The sequence below is a fragment of the Camarhynchus parvulus genome, chromosome 9 (genome assembly GCF_901933205.1).
Source record: "Camarhynchus parvulus chromosome 9, STF_HiC, whole genome shotgun sequence".
NCBI classification, from domain to species: domain Eukaryota; kingdom Metazoa; phylum Chordata; class Aves; order Passeriformes; family Thraupidae; genus Camarhynchus; species Camarhynchus parvulus.
In genome coordinates, this window is record NC_044579.1 from 10,538,532 (window position 1) to 10,566,283 (window position 27,752).

General features: G+C 44.1%; 1 protein-coding gene across 2 annotated transcripts in view; it reads left to right on the plus strand.

Moving 5' to 3' along the window:
* Positions 1 to 274: 274 nt before the first annotated feature.
* Positions 275 to 27,752, plus strand: part of TP63 (tumor protein p63) — a 66,536-nt gene continuing 39,058 nt past the window's right edge. The window contains exons 1-2 of one of the 2 annotated variants that reach the window (XM_030954330.1): positions 275 to 450; positions 18,464 to 18,718. In XM_030954330.1, the coding sequence (XP_030810190.1) occupies positions 409 to 450; positions 18,464 to 18,718 (297 nt within the window). In that variant the 5' untranslated portion in view covers positions 275 to 408. The remainder of the gene's footprint in view (positions 451 to 18,463; positions 18,719 to 27,752) is intronic. The other variant, XM_030954331.1, reaches the window with a different exon arrangement.

Sequence of the window (27,752 nt, forward strand, 5' to 3'; positions counted from 1 at the left end):
AGGGGAAAGTTATTGTTTCCTTTCTTTTCCCTGCCTGTCTTTCTTTTTTTCTTTTTTCTTTTTTTGGCCATTCCCCCTCCCTTCCCTTCCCTTTGCTTTTTAGAGATTGGTGATAAGGAATTCTAACTACTTAATGAGCTGGGAGAGGCCTCTCTCCATTGGAGTGGAGGACTCCAGGTGGCACTTTGACAGATTGGACAGGTAAGGCAGGAGAGCCCCACCTCCTCCTCCTTGCCTATAGTTAGGTATATAAGGGAAACTTCAATTATGCAGAGAGGCACACTCTGAGTCCTGTTATCTCCACAGTAGCATCCCATATTTTTAGGGTCTTCTAGGGGGTGGGAGGTTTTTGTCAAAATCCTGGAGCCAGAAGAAAGAACAGCAGCGTTGATCAATTTGACTGCTAACATGTTGTACCTGGAAAACAATGCCCAGTCCCAGTATAGCGAGGTAAGGACTCTAGGTTTCAGCTGTGATATCGCTAATGTATGTTTATTTTTAGTGAATACGTGCAGTTTCTTCACCCCTGAAGTTAGGTGCGGAATATACACTTGTTTTTATGAGACTTTTGCATTTTACAGTGGGAAGCAGAGTTTGTTGGGCTAAATATCTAAATGAGAGCGAACTTCAAATCTTTACATTTGGGACAGCGAATTTGTTTTGGGAAGCTTGATCAGCCAACATAATTTTCTTTCATTGGAGAAGCAAGGCAAGGTAGTTTTTATGGTGGGCAATGCACACAGATTGCATTCCTGTAGCAGTCTGAATACTAGCTGTGTTGTCTGCATTATAAATCTTTTACGAGTCTTTTATTGCCAAAATTACTGCTTGTGGTTTCAAGTGGATGGTATCTAGGAAATAACTAAAAATGTGTTAAAAATCCCTTCTTAGGTTACTTTTTAAAGCAAAATAATATGCAAACAAAGGTCCTCCACTGCAAATGCTGCGTTAGCGTCCGCACCAACACCTCTTTTACTCAGTGCTGTTAATACCTTGCCTCATAACTTGCAGCAGCAAGGTATTTTACGCAGAGTGTTTGTAGAAGCATATTATATAAGGATAAATGCGTGTACAGTAGATGCATTTTACTTTCTACAGCCCTCTGCGCTTCATGGGCGTGAGTGGGACGCAAACTTCAGGTGCAGCTTTGATTTAATTTTTAAAAATTATTTCTTTAATTGCTTTTAACCAGCTTGGGTCGATGCTTTGTAAGGTGGCAGTGGAGAGGATTGCCACACGCTGTGCAAATCTTGGAGGAAGTTACCAGGGGTTGAGGGAGATCTAACGACAATATTGGTTTACATTCCAGCGGAGACAGCAGCTGTGTTGACACTTGCCAGAGTGGCAAAGCAGCCAAAGCTCTGTGTGTGTGCGTGCGCGCGTGTGTATATTCCTGAAGAAAAGGCTTCAAGTGGAGGGCACGGGGTACGAGCCCCAAAGCAGACAGAACCTCAGCCACTTGGGAGAGAAAACAAAATAGAAATTGAAAGGTCGAGAGCATAGCTAGGAGATGAGGCAGGTGATGAGGAGAAGTCTGTCGAAGGTTTACTCAAGGCTTGCACGCCTGGGATGGCGGGTCTGTGACTCGGGGAGAGCGAGAGGTAAACTGAAACCAGCCTGCTCTCCCCGTCCCTGTCTGCAGGGAGCCCAAACCCCTGCGTGCGCCTGCTTCCTCTGCTGCCTCCGCGCAGGGGACCCAAATGGGTGACTTTTGGTTTTTTCCTAGGTTAATTATAAACTCTTAAATGTGGAGAGAGCGCTTCTTGGAGTGTTTGCTTGGTGTTATTTGTCTGCTGCTATCTGATCAACTTTCGCTGAATAGCAGCGGTGGGGCTGTGGAGTCCCTATGGTTGACTGGCTGGGCTCATCTGTCAGGAGCGATGCGCTTAGGAGCGTTCTCGCTCTGCTTAAATGCGACCCGTCACTGTTGCTGTCAGGGGAGGTATTTAAAAGGCTTTAGCTCTGATTTTTTTTTTCCTTTTTCCCCCTCCCCTCACTCTCCCTCTTACCTCCTTGGATTTGAACAAGGTGCATTGACTTTGTTCATCGAGTGAAGCATTGTACTCTGGGGAAGGCAAACCCCATTAGCATTGACTTGGCTTCATTTCTGAGGAAGAGCAGCCTCGCTAATGACTTGTCTCAAAAGAGAGGGAGACTTGTTAATGCTCAATTAAAATATATTGGTGATGATGAACCTCACCCATCTTAAGCTCGCAAACAAGAAGTAGACTTTGGCATGAATTCCTTAGAAAAGAAGAAAAAAATAAAAAGCTCCCAATGTGCAAATAGAAGCAGCACTTTGTTGTCTCTGGTAATTGCAGTTCAGATTTTAGATCTGTTGCTGGGTTGGTCACAAGACAGACATACCAACGCATGAAAAACTTAGTATCAACTAATTTCTGGGTTTAGAAATGGACTTTATTTAAGGGGAGGAAATAATTGCCTCCGTATTAAATTCAAGTTTTAAGATGAAGAGCACGGGTTGCTCGCTCATCCCAAGCCTGTTTCTTGGGGTGCTGTGCCCAGCCACCCCAGGATGCTGGCTGAGTGCTGGCAGATGCTGAGCTCCGCTGTCCTCACACTCTGGCTGTGCGGTGCCTTCAGCCCTGGGAACGCATTCCCAGCCTGGGAACGGGCCCTTGCACCCTTGCACAAGCCCCAGTGCAGGCTGTGTGGCCAGGGCGGTGAGCTCGCGCCATCGCCCACAGCCCTGGGCCACCCGTGCCTGCGAGCGGGGTGCCCAGCGCCACGGTCAGATGGGTTCCTTCCAAATGGGTCAAATCTGCTTGGGAAAAGCTGAGAGAGGGGAGAAGGGTGTTAAAGTGAATCACAGCCCTGAGAGACTGGAGGTGGAACCTGTTTGAACCACTTTTTCAGCTTAATCTATCCCAGCATTTGATCTGGGTCAACTGTAAGAGCAATTAAGCTCTTTGTTGGTAGAGCACTGGACTTGATGACCCTGGAGATCTGTTCTTGTGTGCTTATGAGTAGGAGATGTGAAAAAGAGAGAGACTTTGGGTGGTTATTAATAGGTTAATGAGGTACTGATGAATAGGAACCCTTCGAGTGTCATTGTGTCTTCCTGCCTGATCTCCACATGTGGAACTTTGTGTTGTGTACAAACGTTTGTGAGGAAGCGTGCACAAAACTGGGTGTGAAGGAGAGAATCTGCACGTTGTCCAAGTTTCCTGTGTCCTTGTGAGGGGAGATGAGAGCAATAGAGATTCCCTTTAGGGACTCCGGGTTCCTCTGCAGTTTGGCTGAGTGATGATGCAGAGTTTGGAGTGCTTGCTAAAATCAAATTAAATCACTGCCAAAAGAATAAACACATCTTGTTCAAACACTGATAAGAAATATGTGCCATGACTTTTGATTATATCCGTCATCCTTCCCAAAGATCTTCCTGCTCTTTGTGGGAGACAAATTAAAGAATCTCTTTCCGTTAAGATTTTTATCATCGTTTTGGGAGGGGTGGGGGGAGAGACTGGTTTTATACTAAAAGAACTTGTGCACTGCTTTATGGGTTTTTGGCAGCATTCCTTCACACTGAAAATTAAGAAGAACTATATACATATGACTGCAAATATCTTTGAGGGTTAGAATAGCCTCTTCAGAAGGGTACATTTTGGTTTTGTTTTTCTTTTCCCTCTTAGCTTTTAAATAATAATTCACATGTGTGTGTTTGAGCTGCAGTGCCCTGGGTGTGAGTCCTTTCTTTGCAGGAGCGGTTCAGCAAACCTTAGTTTAAGGTTAAAGACTCTGGGGTTGAGATACAACTGATATTTTGAGCATCAGCTTCATTTGTGTGCAGTAAAAGTGTGTCCAGGGTTTATCATGCTTGTTGTCAGCTTGGATTTGGCTGAGAACTACCAGAGGACAAAGCTGTGACTTTCCTTGGCTGATTTTGCCACCTGGCATAGTTGTCATTTGACAAAGGCTCTTTCCCTCTTGCTGCCCCTTCTCTGTGGCCCTCAGCCAAACCTGAAGTAAAGGAAGCAATCTCTGAGAGATGCTGCCTGGTTGCTGCCCAGAAGAGCAGCCCACCTGCTTCCTTCCTGGAGGTACCGGGAGGAAAGGATTATCTGTGCATTACCCTCTGAACCCCACATCTTGTCCTACCCCAAGATGAAAACACTTGGATAGATGCTATATAAAGCCCAATTTTTTTCTCAAGGAAGAAGGCTTTGGCTAAACCTGACCCTCTCTCCTGCTTTCCTATTTGTGATCCTATCTTGGAGTTTTGCTGGCTCTGAGCAGGCAAACAATTCCCAGTCCCTAGGGAAGGAAATCTCTTCCTGAGCTGTGCAGAAATCAGATGTGAGTTCCATACCTTCTAGTGACCTCTCTTTATTTAAATGGTATCAATGCCCCATGTATTTGGGCATAATCTGTCATTAGGAGCAAGAAATAGGGAGATGCATTGGAGGTTGTGTTTCTTGATGGTATCCCTGCAATTCCAGCTACTCTTCTTGCGCATTTATCCTTCAATTTTGCTGTAATTGCACTTAGGGGATTAAAGTTTTTGTGATGTGGTCACATCTGTACAGGCTTGAGAGGCATATGTCTTATCCTTGAGCTGCAAAGGTCTTCTGAAAGGTTGTGGAGGCCCTATATAGCCAGGTTCTCTTTTTCCAAGAGGTTTTCAAACTGTATTCCAGTTGCAAAGGTTTCATCTGAGGTAGAAAAGCCTAAGGTTGGAAATGAGTTGATATTTTGTTTGGAGAGACTAAATGGATGCTGCTGCCCTGTTTGGGTTTGCCAGAGAAGAGGGTTAAGTAGACAGAGAGATGGGTAGTGGGAAGCTGAGACCTGCCTCCTGCCACGTGCCCATCTCCCTCCCAGCTGAAACAAGGGGGTCGTGCTGCAGGAAAAACACAGGGAAGGGCAGGAGTTGAATATGTTTTCAGTAAATATCTACCCCCTCACTGCAGCAGGTTTGTCATGCCATGGATGGCCTTTTGTTCTGTCCTAGGGTACCAAAAATTTCCTGTGGTAGTATAGGTAATGTGACCCCCCTGTTGAGCAGTGAGTTGGGGATTTTGCCTGGAGAAATCCTCTCCTTGTTTAGGTGGAGGGATGAGACTTCAGCAGATTGTAACCTGCATGTGGATGGAAAAAATAAAATGTGTGCTTTATCACACAGAAATGAAACCTGCTGACATTTGACCATCTGCACTGCTTTAACTGTGCAGTACTTTTGCAGACATCAGGGCAGTCTGGCTGTGTGTGAAGTGTTGGTACTGCTCGCTTACGTACATGCTCTGGGGTTTGTGCAGTCATGTAATTACACTTGACATCAGATTGGAAATGGCAGCTCCATTTTACAATTTTCCATGGTCAAAAGAAAGATTAGTAAGCACTATGAAATCAGGGACAGATGATCTTCTCAGTTTCTTGTTTCATTTGGCAAAAAAAAAAAAACCTAAATATTTTCTAGTAGAAAAATACAGTTTTTCAGTGTGAGAGATGAAAAAGAGCTGCCATTGCAGTGTGGTCAGGATGTTTTACATGTTAAAGTGGTTGCAACAGATGATCCATTTTCTTTGCTGTAAGTTGACATTGGTTGAGACAGGATGAAATTATCCATATATATATATGTGTGTGTATATATGTAATCTCCATAGTCTAGTAGTGTTTTTTCCTTGGGGACTAGAATAGCTCTTTTGACTAGTTATTTTTATTGGTCTGATTTGGATCTTTGACAGCGTCACCAACACCTGATTTCTCTGATTTCTTCCAACATGAGCCCAGTTATGCTATTGCCTAGCTCCCTCAGGAGCTATTTTTCTTCCTTTTTACCTGCTTTGTTTGGAATAATGATCTAATGGCTTTAAGTTGAGTGAAATAGCTTTTTTTTTCTCCTTGGGCATAGAGAAACACCAGAAAGGAACCTTTTCTACCTTGTGTTTCAGCCCATCTGGTGGCAACCTTTTTGCTTGCATTTGTCAAGTTATGCCTTGTGGAAGGCATAAACTCTGTGGAAGGGTTTATTTCCAGTTGCAGCTCTGTTTACTGTGAGACAGAAGCTTCAGTAGCTCTATGAAGACATGGCATCTGCAACAGGAAAGTTGTGGATGTGGGATGTGAGAGGGTGGAAACCATTTGCTTTGCACTTTTTCCTCTGGAAGGCATTAGTTGTAGCTAGTGGAGAAACTGCTTATTTCATTATCGTGGAGGGCTGAATAAAAGCGGGTGTTGCCTGGCTCAAGGCAAATTTTAAATTCTATTTACAAAATGTTCCCACTGAAAAAAAAAATCTGGAAACGCTTCAGAAAGGAGCTCTTGCACCGATGGATTTGTGCTAGACATTGTTAAACCCTGTTATTTTTCTGGCACTGCCTCCAACGCCTCTTGAGCGTTGAGAATGTGCAGAGTAGGCAATAAAATGAATGCAACTCTTTTAAAGCTAGGTTGCATAAATCATGAGAAAGGAGAGGAGCTTCTTGTACTCCAACAGCAGCACTCACTCCATCCTCTCCAGCAAAGAAGTGAGCTCAAAGCTCTTTGTGCCACTTGGCCTGGATTAGTATTAAGTCACTTTTGTTATTAAGTAGAATTAAGAGGAAAATAATTACTCTCCAAGGGTGTTAAGGTTTGACTTTTTTTTCCCACTTGCACATGTTTTCTGGATTCTCTGCTGTCTCAGTGCCATGATCCTTGCAGTCCCCTGTCAGCTCTCTAAGGCAGTGATCTTTAGAGTGACACATGAGCTCAGCCATGGTTAGGCATGCGGGTGGGTCTCTCCAATGAATAAACCTGCTGCTCTTCAAAATCTCCCTGTTTTGTCTTCTTCAGTTACGGTACTAAATTATTTCTGAGAAATCTTCCAGTTTTCAGTCTCCTAGAGTTTCCCATCAGAACTTCACTGTGCTGGGAGAAGAGGCTGTAATTGTCAGATGGATTAAAGAGCTGTAGGAGCAGACCATGGCATAAAGCTTCTTGTATAGCAGCCCAGAACATAGAAGGCTTTGCAAGTGATGATTTGGCTGTGAGTTACTGGCAGGAAAGGTTCACCCCTGTTTCTCTGCACTATTTCGTATAAACACACTGGGTCCTGGGTGAGAATCTTGGCTCTCTTCTAAAGGAGAGCCTATGAAAGGCTGTCCAGGGTTAGCTTAGCTGCTGGGGCAAGGAGCAAAGAGCAGGATGACATTTAAGGTGATTGGGGTTTTACTTCTGTAAGGCTGCTAATATAAGGAGTAAACCCAGTAAGAAACAACTGTTCAGGAAATCTCAGATAGACACAGGAAAGGTGTAGGTCCTTGGCATCGGCAGAGTAAACTTGGATCCTCTTTGGAAACTTGAATTTAAATTTGGTGATTTTATTTGAAATTACTGACCATTGTTATCAGCTTCATGTACAATCAGGCAACAAAACCATGGGAGATGTGTGGGGCAGCTTTTTTGGTGGATGCCTTTTTTTTTTCCTGGTGCCTGTTGGATTTTTTTTTTTTTTATTTGTACTAGAATTGAGTCACTCGGGAGTTGATCCAAGTGTGCTCAATGATATCTTGTATTTTTGCAAATCCCTTGCCACTGCTGTTTCACCTGAGGTCTTAGTGGAACAGCTAAAGAAGCAGAGTTTTACCAGGACGTGTGTGTTTGTATCTTGAGTGGATGGCTTGAGGTGTGATGTATTTCTGGGCTTGTGCTCAGTCGTCCGCTCACTTTGGAAGTGGACCCAAGTGGCAAGGCTGAGCATGCTTGCAAATTAATGCATTGATTGGAGCCCAGCAGCCTCTTGGGATCGATTCCAGAGTTTGGATCCGGATTAAACTTCCCCCCAAGGACTTTGGGAAGTGGTATACAAGGGGACCTGGTGAAATTTGAGATGAGTCCAACTTCCTCAAGATGGCAAGAAGATGAATGTTTTTACCAAGGGCAAGAAAGTGGGAGGAGACGCCCAGTTTAGGGAGGGAAGGGGAAATATTTTATGGTGGGGTAGTGTCTGGGAATGAAAGGGATGGATTGTGTCTCAGCAGATATGAATCTTTCAGTTTTAATCCACATCTAGGAAGTAAATACACAGAATCTTGCCAACTTCAGGGAGAGGGGAGGAGGTGCTGGGCTTCTGGGCTGTGTACTGAGGCAGAAATGCCTGTGCTGCAGAGCCGTGGTCCAGCTGTGTCAGGGGATGATGCACAGGGCTGGAGCGCAGCGCCTCGGGAGCCAAGGGGAACAGAACAATAGGAATAGGTGGATGCCAGCAGAAGTGTTGAGTCAGCAGCTGGATCTCTGCTGGATGGGAAATGACTGAAAAGCGTATTTAATCATTTAGCTTGTTTGTTTAAGCTTTTTTAGGTAATGTCATGGGGTCTTTGGGAATCACAAGAGTCTCTTTTGGAGAGCGATGGCTAAAAAAAAATAATTCTGACTAAGTGCTCTGTAAAATTTGGATTCTGCAGATTTAAGTTATGTCTCGGAGATTCTCAGTAGCCTCTGCAAGCCTTTACTGTGATTTCTCGCTGCTGCAGTTCTATTCTGCATTTCATCCATAGTCAAAGGTTTGGCTCCCTCAGGAGTGCTGGTGGTGATTGACTAGAACTGAATAGATGAGTAAATCTCCCTCCACCTTCTTTCAGCAGCAGGAAAGTATGCAAGAAGTTCTTTTAAAGGAAACCAGAACGTGCCCTGGCTAGGTGTCACCAGGACTTTGGAAACAGGAAACTACTGCTTGATACTGAAGTGGCAAAGTTGTTGAGATGAGCCTTGGTCAGACCACTGTGTTTTGTGTCTGAAAGGAATTGTGAATGTTCAAGTTGGAGGGGTAGGGAGTTTAATGTGGTGTCAGATGGAAATTAGTAGGTATATTGTTACTCAAAAATCTGGAACAGCTCTCTGTCTGCACAGGGAAAGGTCTGTGCATCTGAATTCCTCAAATGTAAATCTCTGAAGCTGTGCCTTGCATAAATGACCATGGCACTGTGTGTCCTGGTGCTTGCTGCTGTCAGTATTGGACAGGGAGGGAAGTGCTGAAAACTGAGTTTAGTTTTGCTGTTAGACATTGGAAGCCCCATGCCAGAGAGCCCATTGGAAATCCTGCATGTGCAGCATATGGGGCGAAGTGATTTAAATAGTTGGGGAAAATATTCTTGATGTTTGTAAAGCTGATGGAGTGAAGTCACTGTGGAAGAAGCAGCGCCTTTGCATGCATGTTGTGTCTGTGTACACTCACACTCCCCTCTCTCAAAGACCAGCTTTTGTGTTTCGTGTATGCACAGCCTGGCATCTTTGGAAAACACCACATAAAGTTCCTGCTCGCCTCTGAGTAGGCTGCAGTAGTGATGTGAAGCTGTTTCTGATATAGGTCTCCTGGCTATGTGTATCCTGCTGTACTGAACCCCAACAGATCCTTGGGCTCAGGCAATGCCAGCTTGGTGCAGCCCAGGAGCTGCTTTCCTACAAAAAATCGTGTTGGAAGGCAAAGCCCTGCCTCCTTTTGTTCTTTGCAGTTGGGATCTCATCAGAACTTGGCATTCAGTCCTCTTGACTCCCCCCTCAACCTTGAAAGCTTTTCAGTCTGCTGTTTGGTGTCCAGGCTTTTGGGAACACCACCCAGGGGTTTTCTTGCTTGATTTGGACAGAAGAAATGGCCAAACACATTAGAAAATCCAGTAGATCTTCCTTTTACCTATAAGGACTCTGATGCTGCCGTGTAACCCTTTTCCTCTGCTTGCTCTAACTTGTTTTAATCTGCCCTTTGCCCTCCTATAACTCTTCTTATGAATTCTTATATTCCATAGTTGCACCATGCTTCAAAGAGTGGGCGTGGGGGGTTTATGTGTGTGGCTTTTTTTTCTTTTTTCTTTTTCTCTTTTTTTTTTTTTCCTGTGTGTTTAACTGCTTGGCTTATTTAACTTGCAGATGATCTGAATTTCTTGTTCTGACTAAAATGCTACTAAGCTGGAGTATTTTACTTTCATGTCTAAAAGATGATGCATTTGGATTTTATTGAGCATAATGATGAATTTGGGAGCTAACTTCAATTCCTGGTTCTATTCTGACCCTGGTTATTCACTGTCCTTGTGCCCTTTGGCCATACTTTGGTGGTTACTGTGCCTGCAGCCTTTCACTGTGGATGACACACAGATATCCTGTCCAGCCTAAGCTGCCCTCTCAACACAATAAAATGCTGCATGTCTGAGATGACTGATAACATCAATGGTTACTGTCCAGTAAGGAGTTTTAGAAACAAGGCAGCTTTAATCAACTACTGGAGTTTTCCTCTCCAGCCCCTGCTTCTCCTCCTCACCTCCCCATTTGTATTTTAATTCGTCCCTCTTAATGTTTAAAGTTCTATTTTTTTTTTATTATTCAACTTTTCAGCATTGCTGTACAAACTCGGCGCACAGGATTTCTGGGCAGCTGTCCGAGCTGTGATCTCACAGTTGCTCTCAGCCACTGAAATCAGGCAAAAAAAGCCTCGCCAAGATCTTGGCATCTTTTTCTGGTGTTTCTGATGCAGGTCTTTGTCTTCATTTATGTTTACATCTCCTGGGAGCATAAGGGAGTGCTTTTCCTACTTGTCTGTGCTTTATGGCTCTTCAGATCTTTGTTGATGTTGTGTTGTCCAGCTGGTAATAGGAGAATGTAGGAAACTCTTGGCTTCTCTTTCAGTTTTAGGAAGCTGAGTGTTTGGGTTATTAATCAATTTCTTTTAAGATCATGGAGTTGTAATGTCTTGTGATTTCATGCATTTCATAGAGATGATATTGTATGATTTACTTTTTTTTTACTGCCTTCTCTTTTTTGTTGGTATGTTTTCAAACTACATGTCAAATAAATTGCTGAGCACAAGCTCAGGGTCAAGAAATTACTGTGTGCAGCGGGGGTGGGTCTTGGACTTTCCTGTTTTAAACTGTCTGAATTTTCAAAATAACTGAGCATAGCCGAGATACTCTAACGAAAGTGGTTTATGTTTATGAAAGGGATTTTTTGTTTTATGAAAGCTTTATAGTCTAAAAACCCTAAAATGGTTTGACTTTCAGAAACACTGTTGCTTTCTATGCAAGTAGAACTTTTTTCAAGAGCCAAATTTAGATTTTTTTTTTTTTAAGAGCCTAAAATGCTGCTCTAGGGAAATCAGGGGTTTTATTTTTATACGCACTGGAAAATATTTAGAAGTACTTACACAGTGTAGAGTGTCCACCCTTAATATTTCTGTGGAGTGGGATGCACTGTCACTCTGATAATCCTTGAATTAGACAAGGTCTTTTACGTGAACCTGTGGCAGGTGGTAGGAGTCAGGAATTACAGGCATTCCTGCTTTGAGCTGTACTCGTTTTAAAAGACACCCTGCTCCTGGCTGAAAAACAAAATGAATTAACCAAGGGGCAAAACTCAAAGTTTAGCTAAAACAGAAAACTATTACAGCTGGGGGAAACAGGACAACTCCGAAGCTTACAGCCCTTGTGTGTGGACAGGAACTTGACCTCACGTTGCTTTTTGTTCATTTGTCTCATTCTCTGAGCCCGCAAATACTTGCATAAGTGGACTCTAACTTGAACATGAAGTTCTGCTGTGTTCAACAGTCCTGTGGCTCAGTGAAATGTGACCTGCAGCTGTACAGGGTATGGCTCTTGAAATTGTGCTGCTTCTGTGAACCTAAAGGGTGTAGATGTGGCACTGCGTGCCTGCTGGAATAGCTCATCCCAGTGAAAATGGCTCAGACTCTTCTGCATCCTCCAGTGTACAAGTGAGATTGTTTTTCAAGTGTGATGCTGTGTGTGTTTGCAGATTACTGATGTGCACTGATTTCTGCTGTTCAGCTTCTGTGGTGTTCTGTTCACCAAATGGGCCACAGGGCTGTTGGGGATGGCTGGGACAGAAGGGATGCTCTGGTAAAGTGGGCACAGCAGTCATAGTGGTGTGATTTGAGTTGGTCATTTAATGGTGGGTTTTTTGAGGGGAAGAGAGTAGTTATGGGGGCTGGGTTTGGTTTGTTTTTTTTTCCTCCCCAGCTGGTTGAAATGGAGTGTCTTCCTTAGGCTTTCCTTATGTGTTTAGGTGGTGTTGGAAGCTGTCCAGGCAACTCCTAGGTTTATCTAACTACTTAACATGAAATACCTGTGCAGAAGGATTGTGTGTATCACTGATGGGGTTTTGTTTTTTGTTCTTCTTGGAAAAAAATTTTTTTTCTTTGTTAATAGTCTTGCATTTAGTTTCTTAAAATTGCACATATTGCACAGCCCTGCAGATCTCAAATAGATTCCCTTCTTAATAGTATAGGAGGAAATATGCAGAAATATTTGTGCTCCCTGCTTACAGGTGGGATTGAGCTGAGGAGAGGCTGTTTGGTTGTGCTGCAGCAGGTCTAATATGCAGAGTGATTGACTCCAGGGCTTCTTTTAATTCAGTGCCCTCCATTGCACTGGGAACCTGTTATACCACTGGGATGGGAAATAGCCTCCTCTCTTCCTGGAAAAAGCAATGACCCAAGAGTCAGATTACTCAAATCAGATAGGTTTCCAGGCACTATACTAGAACAAATCAATCTTGATAACTTGGTATCTTTGGTTCAACCGAAGTTACTTGTTCCCTTGCTTTTCACTTTGGGTATATGGTGCACATTATCATTTTATCTGAGGGTTTCCAAGTGCTTGGTGTATTCAACTGCACAGTAGCTCTGTGGAAAGGCCTCTGCAAAATAGACCCACAGGATTTTTTTCCATTTTAGAACTTGAGCTGGAGGGAGTGTGGCTGAGCTGGTGTTGAAATGAGCTGTGCACTTCTTCCCCTCATAGCTTGAAGGGGACCAGAGCAGTGTCCAAACTGAGTTTGAAATTTTTCAGTCTTTGTCTCCCTCTTTTTTTTTTTTAATTTGTTTTTTGGTTGGGTTTTTTTTGTTTGATGTTTTTTATATGAGCAAACAGACTGGAGAGGCAAAGCAAATCACAGCTTTCATTGCGATGAGTGAGCTGTCTCTTCTTCAGCCCTGATCTTAGCTGAGGGCCATGGGTGGAGCCCTTTATTTCTTGGCACTGCTCTGTCATGGCACAAGCAGAGTGCTGACATGGGGTATTGTATCAGCTGCCATCAGAGCAACTGGCAGTCAGCAATATCTTGGTTAATAATTGTGATAGAAGCCCTTCTGTTGAGCTTAAGGGACTTATTTCCACCTACTAAAATCCTTTGCTAGGAAGGTTTGAAAACTTAGGTGGATTTAAATATTTCTAGGTATATTTGAAGTGTGTATCATCTGATTTGGATAGGAAACATTTCTCCTGCTGCTTTTAAGATAGCTGTTCACCAACAGGAATCTGAATGTTTCCCTGGGCAGCACTGAAATATTGCTGTAAGTTGCTTACTAGTCCTACAAGAGTTGGCCCTAGTGCATCATTGTGGTGTGGTTAAGGACAAAGCACAGGATGTCCAAAGTGCTGTGCAAATCTTCTTGTTGCTAATAACTATGGTAGTTTATTAGTTTCATCATCTCCTATCTTTGGAGAATAAGCACCAGATGTTTTGCAAGGCTTTTGGACCCTGCTCTTGAGCTGCGTAGATAGACCCAGTGGTGAGAATTAAAATGCAGTCAGTAGGTGTGTATGGCAATGCTTGTTCTTTTGGTATTAGGGAGAAGGGTTTTGATAGCGGTGGAGGCATCTAGGTGTTCTACACCTGCAGATGGTAACTTTTTGTCTACTTTGTCAAGAGGAGAAACCCTCAAGATTCTCTAAAATGCTGCTAACTGGGTAGTTAATAGCTGGAGCTGTGTATTTTAGGGGATTTTTTGGCGTGGAAGTCCCCTTCAGAGCTTTTCATGACTTGCACTAGTTACTTCCTTTCCAACGGAGGGTCTTTTTGCAGATCTTTCTCATAACCTTATTAATTTACACAATGGGCTTTAGGCTGGGGAGCCAGGGCTGGTTTCTTGCTGCTGGGCAGGGTGAGAAGGGTTTGGGTGGGCTGGGGCATCTCCCCCTGCTCGGGCTCTGCCGTGCCGGAGCATTTGCATTGCCCTCTGGTGGCAAGCGCCTCGGAGCCGCTGGCCTCCGGCTCTGCTGTCCCCTGCTGTCCCCCCGTGCTCCCGGGGGACATCCACCCTCCCGGCGGCTTAAACCATCGCCGGTTTCCAGTCTGGTTTTAATTCAGCAAACCCCTCCTGCAGAGCCATGTTTCTCCTAACCCGCAAGCATGAGTTAGCATGAGAACCCGAAAGTGAAGCTGATGGGATGTAGGAAGCGAAACTGATAGCTCAAGATGCGTTGTTGAGATGATGTTCTGAAATACATGGTCTAAAATCTAATTGTAGCTCTCTAATTATTTGCTGTTAGACTTGCCTGAAGGTTTTTATAATGGTTCAGTGATATTAATAGTTTGAGAAACTCGGTGGAGGGAACAAAATAGCAAACAAAGGCACTGAAAATTAGATAATCCGTTCTTCCAGCTTTATATGCAATTCATTTCTTTCCACCAAATAGATTTCTCTTTAGATCAGGAATCGGTAGTCGGGCTACATTTCAGTCATTTAAAATGACTGAAAAATATGAGCATGCGTTGAATTCTGTGCTCCCAACCTGCCAAGAATCAATTTCTGGATGCAATGCTGTTGTGTTCCATTCTGTGACTGGTGAAAGGAAGCAGTGTGTGTGCAAACACACGCCCTGCAGCCCCCTCCTGAGGGGCAATACCTTGCAGACAGTCTGCAGCCTCTCTTTGTTCTCCCCACCCCAGGGGCCAGGGGGATGAATTCCTGCGTGTGCCTTCCCCGGGCCTGCTGCCCCTCTAATTGTCCTGTTGTCAGAAGGCGTGTGCCTCCCCAAGCCTTATCAGATTCCTCCAAAACCTTGCAGGCAGTTCAGGTGTTGACCCCTTGAGCGCAAACAACTCCGCGCCTGCCTTGGGGCGCAGCTTGGAGACCGGGCTTAGTGCTGGGCTGTGCAAACCTGGTGGCTTTGTCACAGGGATGGAGCACCTGCCTGGGGAGGGGACACGGGGGCCGGGGAAGGTGAAAGGCTGGCGGGACTCGAAGCAGCAGAAGGGGAGTCCAACAGCTGCTTGTGTCAGCATGAGGATAAGTGCAAGGAGATTAATAGTTATTTAAAGAGCAAATGGGGACACGGCATTCGGCTGTGGCATGTGAGTGTATAAATGCACTGGAATGGCTGCTCCGCCGATAACATTTAGACAGATGGTCCCTGGACTGAAAGGAATGAAAAGGATCTTGGAATATCTGTAGGATATCTTAGATTTTAATGGGGCGCTTATTTTATTATTTTTGTTAAATTGGATCCTAGGCAGCACCTTCAGCATTTCCAGGCTGTGCTGTCTTGTTAACACTGACCACTTGTTTGGCCATCTTTCCCCATTAGCTTAAGTGGCCTGGGATTAGAGAAATAGTTTTTAAGTGAAAGCTGAAACACTATTGTTCTGCTGTCTGTGTGTCTGAGCTGGTGTAGGAGACTGTTTTCATCACAGCTGTCTTCTGATCATTTGCTGGTTAGGGAGTGTGTCTGATTATAATCTCCGTGAGGAATGAAACAATTGAATGATACTTGATTTTTGAGAAGTCTTCAGGTCTCACTAGGATATTCTGGGGCAGGAGGGTTGTTTTTTGATTAAATGCAAAATCATTGATAAGGTAAAAGACTCTTCCTGGTACAGCACATCAGAATTCTGGCTCTTTCCATATGGAATTAGCCTGGAGGGAAGACGTGTACCAAAAGTCCGTTAAATAGGTCTTGGTTGAGTGAATAGCCTGCAGGAGATGAGACATAACTGTCATCTGTGTTGCCAAAGCTGCAATCTCCTTTTGGAGAAGAAGAACCAGTCTGGATTGCTCTCTCCCCCATCAACTGTTTAGCTTTGAGTCCAATTAAATACAAGCTCTTCTATCTAACAGTGGTGCTGGGCACTAATAACATCCACACTGCTCCAGAGGGGGAAACTGAGGCAAGGAGGGCAAATGACTAACCTGAGTCACTGGTTCACCCAGGATTAGGACTCAATATGTAATTGCTTTTATTACTCCGATGCCTGCAGGCCTGAGACAAAGGAGGCCCATTATGTGCAGGGCTTTTTACAGGGTGAGGAGCAATCCCTGCCCTGCAGACCTTGCTGCCTGCAGTAGGGTGAGGGTGGAGGGGGAGGAGAGGTGCCTTGCCCAAGGACACAGCAAGTTACCGACAGAGCGAGGGAGGGAACCAACTCTCCCTTTCCTCTGTAGCCTATCCCAGCTTCCAAAATGAAGTTTTCTGTACTGTTCACCCCAAACAGACCTTCACAGCACAGCTCCTGTGAGCTGATCCATCTCTGGAAGATCCTCCGTGCCTCACTGAAGACCCCAGAGCACCAGCCTCATCTTGAGTGTTTAATGAAACCCCCAGAAAATATTAGCTTCTTCTAGTGAAACAGAAACCAAAGGAAGAGCTGCAGTGGGTGGTTTAAATTTTCTACTTCCATTCTGGAAGTACAGCTGAGAGTGTGAAGTCTTTGGGCACATGAAAGACACTTCATCTTTGCAAAGGGACCATCCTGTTTTCCTCTGTGAAAGGCTGAAGTGGCTGGTAAAGCTGGATGTTAAAGGGCTTATCCAAAGTTCCCAGGAGAGCTCAACAGATAGGTTGTGCCCTTCCCTTTCAGGTCTTTGGAGGAGTGTTGTGCTACTTAAAGCTTCAGTAGGGCTACTGGGATTCCCAGTATTGAGAAAGCTTTTTGTTATGGATCTTGTGGTTGGTGCTCTGACTCAGGGAGCCTTTGCTTCGTGGCTGATAAGAGAAGGAATAACTGTTGGAAAGATGAGGGAAGTTGTGAGCAGAGTAGCTGAAATACTGACAGATACGTGAGCTTGATCACTCTGGGTGGGACTGGAGCTACAGGATGTTGAGGGACATGAGCTGCTTGGAGCCTTGGATGAGAGAAAGAGCCCCTTCTGCTGTGTCAGCAGCTAACAGCAGAACCAGGTGCCTTTATTGCTGCTTGTTCTTGGCTGAGCCCAGAGCTGCTGGGAATGGGCACCACAAACCTTTGTGATGCTGCTTGCCCTGAGATGGGCTCAGTTAGTGCCCTTGGGACGCACAGTTAGTGCCCTTGGAATGAGGCTGTGAACCCGGTGTACCTGACTGAATCCCGCTTGCCTGCTGCCCTGTCACTCTGGCCAGTGCCATGTCCTTCGGAGGATTAAAAAGGTGTGGCAGTTACGTAATTTTCTCCAGAATAATTTCCCAGCTCCAAGCATTGGTAGTTCAGAATTTTTCAATCAGATACACTTGTTTTGATGGATTTTTCTCAAGCAGAAGTTGTCTCCTGCCTTTTTGAACTTGGGTTTTTAGTATTGTGACATTTTGTGGCAAAAAAAAATCCATGTTTATTTGTGGATTTTATGAAACATAAGTCTTTTGTGAAGAATAACTGCGTGTTTAAGCCAAAATTCTGCTCAAGATGTTTGCTCAGTCCCCAACTCCTCTTTTAAGAGAACATGAAAAGTAATTTTGTATTTGCTCTTTTTCCATGTTGTCTAGGAATTTATCACCTTCTATCATGCTGAGTTCCACCTTTCTTCTCATAATCCTTTTTCCAGGCTGAAAAGTTGTCTACTGTCACATTTCAGGATGGCATTAAAAGGATTTTCTTATTCTTCTCGTCTTCCTCTAAACTGTGTTCCCCTCTCTTTGATATGGGGGACCATGGCTGCACGTTGAATTTAGGGTATTAGATGTATTTTTTCGGTTAACGTCTCCTTAATCTAACCTTTGCCCTTTCTGTACTGTATTCTCAGAGGTTTGTAGTTTTGATGTCTTCCAGTTGTTTCATGTGTTGTTTGTACTTGAAAGTTTTTGAAGTGCTAAGTAGCACTTAAGTACTACTTAACTGTACAACTGGTACTTCTGAAGAGAAGAAGCCTTCCATGCTGTTTCCAGTCTACTTGATGAGAACTTTAATTCTCCACCACCATCTCTGACTGGTCACTGGGAGTTGAATGCAAGGTTCAGGTAGTGGCACCTAACAGTTTTTCCAGTGAGTCACATTTCAGCACAGTTACCACCTTAGTTAGAGGTCCTGATGTCATACTGAGTAGTGGGATCAGATCCATAGCTTTTGTGTAGAGCGTCAGACTGCTGAAGATGGTGTAGCCTTGTACAGGTTAAGAGCCAGTTGCACTGTAGGGGACCTGCTGGCTTTTATCAGGTTTCAGCAGTACCTTTGAAAAGGTCTGTGTTGCTAGACACAGCCATCACAGAGAGACAGGCTTGCTTCCTGCCCTGCAAATCACCTCCTGGTTATGCACAGGATGTTTTCCCAGCTCTGCTGTTGATCCAGTGTGTGACTGAGGAGCTGTGCTCCTTTCTGTTTCAGTCACCAATGTAAAGTGGGGGATATCCTTTGCAAATCTCCCTCCTGGTGTGACACGAGCAGTGGTGCTGAGATGATGCTGTGCATCCTCCATGGTGGAGGCTGTGCTACATCTGGCCAGCCTGTGCTGATGCAGCTCCTCTAACGCTCCTGTGCATCTCTCTGCCTGCAGCCACAGTACACGAACCTGGGGCTCCTGAACAGCATGGACCAGCAGATCCAGAATGGCTCTTCCTCCACCAGCCCGTACAACACGGAGCACGCGCAGAACAGCGTCACGGCCCCCTCGCCCTACGCCCAGCCCAGCTCCACTTTTGACGCCCTCTCTCCCTCCCCAGCCATCCCTTCCAACACAGACTACCCAGGACCTCACAGCTTCGATGTATCATTTCAGCAGTCCAGCACAGCAAAGTCAGCAACATGGACGGTAAGGACACAGCATCCCTTCACTGCCTTTGGTCCCCCTGCCCGTAGTGACTTTATCATGTAATACATACCCAGGCTTGTGCAAGAGCAAAGTGACCCGAGTGCTCTGCAGGGCGTGATGTGTCACACAGAAGGGAGACATTTATCTTGGTTGCTCTGAGAGGGTGTGGTGGGAATTTAACCCTCAGTAATACCACTAAATCCCAGGAGACTAAAATGCCTTGCAAAAAACCAGTCACGTAGAGATCACGCATGATGAACGAATGGCTCCCTTTTTGGGCCTAGCAGGAGCACTGGAGTAAAACTGAGGTGGGCATTAGCACTGCCTCAGTGCTTCCCTTGGCTTTCTCCAGCATCCATGGGTTTATATGAGGTTTGGCACGCAGGGCTGTGCCAGCAGGGTGGAGGTGGTGCTCCTTGCTCAGACCCATGGAGTGTGAGGCTGGCATTTTCTGTGTCCTTCTCCTCTTGCAGCTGGTATGGGAACCCCAGTGTGTCCCCAGCTCGGGTCAGCCCTGTGTGTTGTTTGGGGTTTTGTTGAAGGGGGTGGGTTGTTTTATTGTGGAGTTTTGTTGTTGGTTTGGTGTTTTGGGTTTTTTATTTAACACTTCTTTTCTTAACAAAAAAAAAAGGCAGAAGCTTGAAGCCTGAAGCCCAGCTCTTGATCCTTGGTGGTGCTGGCTTGATTGTTCAATCTCTAGAGACTTCATAGCTCAGGACACAGCACTGGTGGAGCTGAAAGTCCAGCTGTTGTGGCTTAGGACTCTTAGAGTAGAGATGTTTACATTGGAGAATATTGCTATCTTAAAGATGTTCAATATTTGCCTTCCTTTCCTGCTGGCACTTGGGGAAGGTGCAGTGAATAATGTCCTGCCCCATGCTATCCAAATAAAATTAAGGACTTAATTTTTTTTTAAAGCAAAAAGAGACTTTTTACCAAAAGCTAAGATCATTAAAATAGTGGGGTTTTTTTTTATTTTTATTTTAAATCTGAGGAACTGCTTTGATCTCAGATACAATCTAGCTGCAAATGCAACTAAAAAAACCCTTCCAGCTACTGCTGCCAGCAAAGCAGCAGAGCCCTTGTGCTCTCATGTGGAAAAAGATGCCATATAACCACAGATCACTCTAAGATTGTGTCCCTTATATTTTAAAAGCCTTTTCTGGTAAAATTTGTCTAGAACTGACATTAATAACTTTGTTCAGAAAATCATGTTAAGTGAGGTTGAAATGTGATAGGTCCAGTCACAACCAGATTTTCATTTGTTTATGCATAAAAGGGTGAGGTATTTCTAAGTGAGGTTGAAATTGCATTTTTTACTCATCAGCCTGGGGAGTGATGCTGTGCTGTACTTCGCACTTGTTTTTATGTCCTTGTTTCTCCTATTCCACTACACACAATATTTATTTTCAATTCCCTTTAGGTGAGGAAACTCTTGGTCAGTTCTACTTTGCATTTCTCAGGGCAAGAAAATGCTGGCTTGGATTTTTGCTAGCTGTTCTGGGGAGGGTCCTTTGAAGGAGATATGAAAAGACATTCTGTTTTGATACGTATGGTACAAAGAATTATCTAATGCAGCTGCAAGGAGCCAAAGTGTTTGATGCTGTCCTTTCAACTATGAAAAGCAATCTTTTGAAATGAGGTTTGAACGTATGTAGTAGGTTGCTCCAGCAGAGATGAAGGCAAGAGAGCTACTAGCAAGCTTAAATGAGATGTTTCACCTCAGTGATAGTGGCTTTTTGGGGTAGAAGTGAGGGTTGAATTCCAGTGTGGATCTAGGTAGTGGTCAAAGCTCAGATTACATGCTGACTTTGAAAAAGAAATTAAATTACTGTTTGGTGACTGCAGTCATCAGATGTGTGCAGCCTGGGGAAAGGCTCATTTAGCCTTCGTTACTTTTTCATTGCCCTGATGTGGACCAGCAGATGATGGTGTATTCCCCATACATGTTGCAAGTCTGTTCAGGTCTAAGTCCATGTATTTTACTAAAGGAATAGGCTCTTAAAACAGCTGTCTGATTAGGAAGGAGGGAGTGTGGTCCAGGTGTCCCTGCACTGAGCCAAGTGACCCAGATTTAGCTGCTCGTGCAGGAGGTGGCAGTGAGCTGTACATTCACAGTGAATTATGACAGTCCTGTGGTGTTGGCTGGGGACCTTCAATCAATACACCTTGTGAAGTGGAGCATCTATCCATCTTCAGAGCTCTGCCCTTCTGCTAATTAATCCACCAACTCATTTCACATGAGCTCTTGAGCAGTTGGTAATCTGCGTTCGACAGCTTTATCAGTGGGGTGGGTGGGGAAGGACGTGAAGGCTCTGCTTCCCACTGTCGTCCTGAGAAGTGTGGAAACACGCATGAAATGTTGATGAAAGCAGGAGTGATTGCCCCATCCTCTCAGCAAGAGCAAGTTCTTGGAGTTGCTCCCCCCCATACGTGACTTCATACACTTTGATTAATGCCTGTCATCTTTTTTAATGATGGATTAGGAACTTACCCAACTGGAAGAGTTTCTTCCACTGCAGTGACCTATTAAAAGTGTAATTACTTGATGGCCCCACCCTTATTAAGAGTCCAAAACTTGAAAGCCTTGTTTCTTAGTTTGTTTGGTTTAGTTTTTCTAATTTTTTCCCCATTTTTCTCTCTTGCAGTTCCCCGTATAACAATATTAAGTAAGGAAATCCCTTGTGTTGCACTTTCCCCCTTTGTGGAGGGGATGAACCAGTCTGATCCACCTTGTCCTTCTTGGAAGGGGTTGGTGGTGCCTGGCAGAGCATCAGCTGTCCTGGCTGACAAAGTGCTTCAGCAGAGTTCCTCTGATCTTCTAGGCTGAGTCATGTCAGATTAGGTCATGGGAGTGAAGGCAGTGAGCTGGGTAAGAGGAATGGATTATTTCTCCAAAAAGCAAGAGCTGCTTTCATGGAGTGATTGGAGACCTGTGAAGGTGCTTCAGGTTTCTAAGCCACTTTGTGCATTTAGATCCCAAGGTTACTTCTGTTGGAGGCGGGGGAAAGTAGAGAGCATACTTGCTGGTTATTTGAATGGTATGTTTCTGAAAACAGACCTGGAATCATTTTTTTTCTTAAAACTTTTTGCTGTTGGCTTTTTCTCCTCCAAACTCTGCAGAGGGGGAGGTTTATTGTCCTAGGACAGTAGACACCCTTTGCAAAATTAGCAGTATTTGTGTAGTACGGGCTGGGAGGGAGATGAGTGTGACAGCTTCTCTGCTCAGGGGTGTGATGGGCTCCTAATTAAGGGGGGGAAGAAAAAAAGGCCAAAAATTACAAAGAGAAACACTAGCTGATGCTAGGTGACAGGGTGATTCCATATGTATGAGCAGTTCACTTTGAAAATATTGCAAATTTTCTCTCTGAAGTCTTTCATGACCGTCAGTAGGAATTCCAGTAAAACACGCTGTCTAATCAGGTTAGGTCTCATTTGTATGCAATGTTGATCTAATTAATGATGACAAATTGAGATTGGATTGCAGAGGACTTTATAAGCAACCTTGATTATTTTTTTAATTAATGACCTCAGAACGTGAGTAAGGATATAAGCAGGTTAATCAGCCTTTTCAGAAGGAAAATCTTTAACAATTGAAACTCTAGTGAAAGTGTTTGAAAACAAAAGCCTTTATAATCTAAATTGAACAAAGTTTCTTGCATGCACCCTCATACAACAAAACCTTCTTGAAAACCGTGCTGCAAAGGAACAAGCAGTTATTGTTTGTAAAGATGAGACAGAGTAGGTTCTTGAGGTTGAGGGAGAAGCCCTCTGAATTGGATGAAGTAAGAACTTTAGCAGAATAGTGTCTCACTTATTGTGGGAGAATTCCCATATGCCCAAGCATTGCAATATCTCCTCCTGTTTCTGCAGCAGAAGAAAGCGAGGTATTTCAAAAGTGTGCCACCTCAGATTTTTTTTGCTTTGTGGAAGTTGCATGCCGATCTTCCCCACCTGGAGCTCAAATAAATAAACAGCTGCACTCCCTTTTCCCCCTAAAAAATATTTGGCAATCACCTGCCACTAGCAGAACCTGTTAAATGGGGGAAAGCATGATTGCAGTAGGAAAGTAAAAATTAGAGTTGTATGTCAAGGTAAGTAAAAGTTAACATTACTGCCAAATGCAAGCTATCAAAAAATGAATCTGATCCACCCATCCCCAAAAGCAAGATACCACCTTATAAGTCATGAGACTCTTTTTTAAAAGACAAACAGGTTCTTCTTATTCTCTCCTGGTTTTTGAGCCTTTAGGGTGATTTTGCTAAATACTTTAAAACTTTTCTTGATAATTACAAGAAGGCAGAAATTGTTTTAAGTTTTTAAATGAAAACTGAAATTTATTTGCAAATTTTTGATTCTGCTTAGGAAAGACACCGAGCCCTGCGAGACTTGCATAATTCAGGTGTTGGCAATACCTGAGTTTAGTAGTTTATTCTCATGCCCTGCAGTAGGTTGGAGCTGAGTTGGGTTGGTCCTTTCAGGGTTTGTTATGAAACATGGAGCTTTCCAAAGCTGCGATCCATGTTCCAGGCAGGCTCACTGGTTTTCCTGTTCTCAGTAAATTCAGCTGTACCTTCAACCATCAGAAAATACTCAGATTTCAGACTCTCTTTGCTAGCAAAGCTGGATAATAGTGTGTGTGACATGCATGAAAGCAACTAAGTGGATTGTGCTGGCTGGGGTTAGTGAATTTGGAAAAGCTGCATTTTAAGGAAGCTGAAAAGAATGCACTTAAATTAGTCCACACAAGCAATAACAGGTTTTTGTGGTTGAGAGAACAGATTCCTTGGCTGGGCTATCTCTGTATTTCTATTTCACATTGACTCATTCCATTTTTATTTTAAATACATTCTGTGTTCTGATCCACGTAGTCAATTTGGGACATTTTTTGCCAGTCTCTATAAAAAGAATTAGAGGACTGTGCATAAGCATAGCGAAGCAGTGAGAGGGCAATTAGATGTGTGCATTGCCTTGACTCAGCAGTTCCTAATTATGTGTTCAGTGTTCTCTTAAATAATCTGTTCAAATAGTGCATCATTTCAGTAACTCTGCTTGTGTCCAGTATGTCCTGACTGCTGATTATCTCTCAGTATCATAAGTGAAAACTTTTTTTAAAGGCTGCTGACTCTCTCAGTGAACATACCTGGAGGCTGTGCTGAGTGTTCCTTTGGAATCTTAGCTTTGTGCTTCCTTGTTGGTGTTGGTCAGTGTCATTTGAGCTTTCTGGTTTCACCCTTTAACGTTGTATTTAAAGCTGTCCAGAGAGAGGGGTTGAACGTGGCCTTGTTAGAGGATTTTGGGGTTTTTTTCTCCTCAGAGGCTCCTAGTCAGGAGGGGTGTGGGCTGTGCCTGTTTGCAGTTGAGAGGGGTCCTTGTGAGACTCATTTGTCTGGGGGTTTGCAGCCCTCCCGAGCAGACAGACTGCGCGCCTGTGGGCCACGCTGCGGGTAAATGTCTGCGGCCCAGCAGGTCCCCCAGCAACACCTGTTTCACTGGTGATAGCCCCACTTGTTATGGCAGAGAGGAAGGGAAAAGATGGTGCAATCCAAAGGGGGAGAAGCCACCTGGAAGGAGAAGGCAGTGGAGGAGAGGATGGGGTTGCAGTTTGGGATGCTGGTGCAGTGCTGAGGCCTTCATGGCAGATCAGCAGTGCTGCTCTACTTGGCCACTTGTCTCAGGTGGAAAGTGGCTCAGATTCGACTTCCTTAAGCCCTCAGCAGCTGTGCCTGCCTCAAGAGGCTGCCTGCAGCATGTGTGGGCTCTTGGCCCAGGGCAGGTGTCATTTGCCACCATGCAGGGAGAGGTGGCGTTTGTGTTTTCTTGCTTGAGGAGCTTCTGAGGTGTGTTTCCCTCTGTGTGACATTACAGGGCCTAACACCAAGGCTGCTCAGGCATAAGTAACTTGTCCTAGGTCATCTACCTGGAAAGAGAGGAGCCAGGCTTATTGTCTTTGAAGGAGGTGCCTTTCTCACGGCAGGGAGGTGTTTTCAAGCTCACAAAGCTGGGAAGAACCAGTTCACCTGTGAGAACCAGTCAGGAGGGGACTGCTGGCTTCTGTTTGGGTTTTTATGCTTGAGTAAAATGAGATCTCAGTGCATTAGGTTCCCATTAGACTGTAATTGTGTTTTTTTCCCCATAATATCTTTGTCATGTATATTTTGTTTTTATTACCAGTTATCATCCTCTGTTACTCCTTACAAGCAGCTGTACAGACCTGTGGAGCATTTTCTAGAAAATGCCTTGAGATGTAAGCTGTCTTGCTTTTTTTTCCTGCTTTTTTATGTCCCAGATTATTTTGTAAATCCTACTAAGGCAGTGTAGTCTCTCTGTGTGAGCAGGAGGTTTGCTCTATGCTGTTAGACCAGTGTCCTCCATGGTGCCAGAGCTGAACTGTGGTGCAGGACTGTGCTGTAAGGGACACTCTGTACCCTGTGCAATGAGAAGGGAAGTTATTTACTTACTGTATGAACTGGTACTTGTCAGCACTGGGAACTGAAAATTTGGCTTTCCTGCTTTGAGCGTGATCTTCAAACAGTCAGTGTGGGGCACCCAGCATGCCTGTCCTGCTGGGAGAAAGCATCAGATGGTGTGAATGACCTCCTCTCCCCACCAGGATTTAGCTTCTTGGTTGCAATGTTTGTGGCTGATTCCCTCCCACTGTAACTGGAGATGAGTTAGAGCTCACTCCAGGGATCCTACACTACTCCTGGGATCTGCAAGTGAAAAACCATGAGGCATTAGAACAGAGGATGGGGAGGGGTTGTGTCCCCCACTGGGGCAGAAGACCCCTCTGCTGTTTTGTACAAGCAATTTCTAGATTTGCTGGCATCATAAATTTTTTCTTCTTCATAATTTTAGTTTTAAGGTTTTAGCTGTTTTTGAAGGAAAGCTCAGAAGGGAAAAATTAGGTGCAAGAAACTTTTTTTGGTTTTTAAGGAGACTTTTTTTTGTCTATGTGGAGAGGAAAAAGCATAATTAAACATAATTTTCATCAGTGCAACTTGCACAAAAAAAGCCCCACCTACTTTCATGAGAAAGGAATAAAGAGAATCATAATCCTGGATTAGGTATCTTTCACTACACATATATAAAAACAACACCGTGTGAAAAGGGGGAAAATATATATGTGTACATACACACACCAAACATACCAATGTGCCTCCAGCAGTATTACCAAAGGAATTAACTTTACAAGAAACAGCCACAGCCTGGAAAGAAGCCATTTTTCAAATAAAAGCTGAATGAGACTTGTGGTTTCTGAGAACTGTGAGAAGGAAGGGTTAAAAAAACATTTACAGATAAGAATAGCTGATGTTGGGAGATGAGTGAACATCTTGAAGTAGGGGAGGGTCACTATTTAAATCAGCTTTTCTTTTTTTTTTTTTCTCAGTTAAAAATTGGCTTCTACTAAGAACAACATGTAGGATTAATGTAGTACTTTAAATCTTCAAAGTGCTTCACAAACATTACTTCCCTAATCAGCAAACACCTTTGCTTGGTAGGCAAATCAGGAGTGGAGTCGCCATTTTAGAGAAGGGAAACGGAGGTGCCAGGAGTGCCAAAGTTTCTGAACCAGAAGTTTTTGGAGTGGAATATTTTTTTTTCTTTTTTATGCTTTGTTTTTTTGGTGTATTTTTTTTTTGGTTGGTAGGTTATCTGGGGGTTTTTTTGGTGTTTTTTTTTTTGTCATCGTTTTTGTTGTTTTTTGTTGGTTTTTTTTTTTTGTTTTGTTTTTGTAGCATTCAACACTGGGACTGCCTCTGGGCTGGCATGTAAAAGCTGCTGAGCTCTCCTGGATTTCACAAGTGCTAGGCATGCAAAGCAGCCTGGCAGAGCTGAGAGAGGCATCAGCACAGTTGCCTCCTTACCTTTCCAAAGGTCACGGCTGCTGGCCCAAAGGGAGGCAGCAGCTCCAGGGCAAGGAGGGTTTCCGAACAGGTTGCCAGTCTCCCCCACACCATTGATCTCTGTAACTTAAACTGCATCAACTGAGCACTGTTAGAAGATATTTCAACCCTACCAAAAAAAAAAAAATTGTGCAAAAACTATTTGAGTGGCTGTTGAATAAGTTGCTTTTGGGTAAATTTTTTCAGGGGGGCTGGTGCAAGAGGTATTGCTCACCGTGTAGACAAAGACTGCCCTTGGAGATGATAATTCCTTTCTTTAGGTCAGCTGAAATACTGTGTTTGTCATAGATATTGTGTCCCTGCCAACTCTGCACAGAGCACACAGCAGTTTGGAGGTGTGCTGAAGTGAGAATAATTCTCTGTGTCTTCCGTTGGTGATGCTCTGTGTGCTGAGGGTTTAGCTGCAGTGCTTGGCAGGCCATATACTGTGAAGAAATTCCTACTTTGTTTTAAAAAGAAGTGTCCTCAGTAGGGATGGCTTCTATATAGAAAGAGCATGAACTTGATTATGCAATGGAAATCTTTTCATGAGGTTTTGCTATGTGCAGGTGTGTCAGATTTGTTATTGTAAACACAGCAGGATAGCTGCCCAAGTAAGAGCTTGGATCCTCTTGCAAACAGAGCTGAGCATTGATAAAAAAGTTACCATTTCCAGTTGTTCAAGATAACACTTAAACTTTGGAACAAAACTTGGTGGAGCCGTAGGAGGAGGGTGCTACTTCTCCCTCATTTGTATTGTTTTATTTCTTTTTAAATACATTCTGTGAGAGTTTTCTTAACAGAGCAAAATATTACATGTCTGACAAGAAGCATTGTTTTATGGTCTGTTGGTACTTGTTAGCTGCTGAAGTCCATCTAAATTCAGCTTTGTGGAAAGGTGGAAAATGTGCTAGAGGAAACGGGAACGCACCTGAAGGCTGACCTGGCTTTCCTAAACAAATGAGACAGGACTTGGGTCTACATTTTGTGGCCCTTTTGTTTTCCCCATTAGCCATGATGGCCACGCTGCCTGGGGGGTCTCTTCCCTGCATGTGTTGTGCCCTGGGGTGCACCATGCTCTGCTCCTGGGGAGAGGAGATGCCCTGGAGAGGAGGTGCCCTGCTCAGGAGCAGCACTGCCTGTGTTTG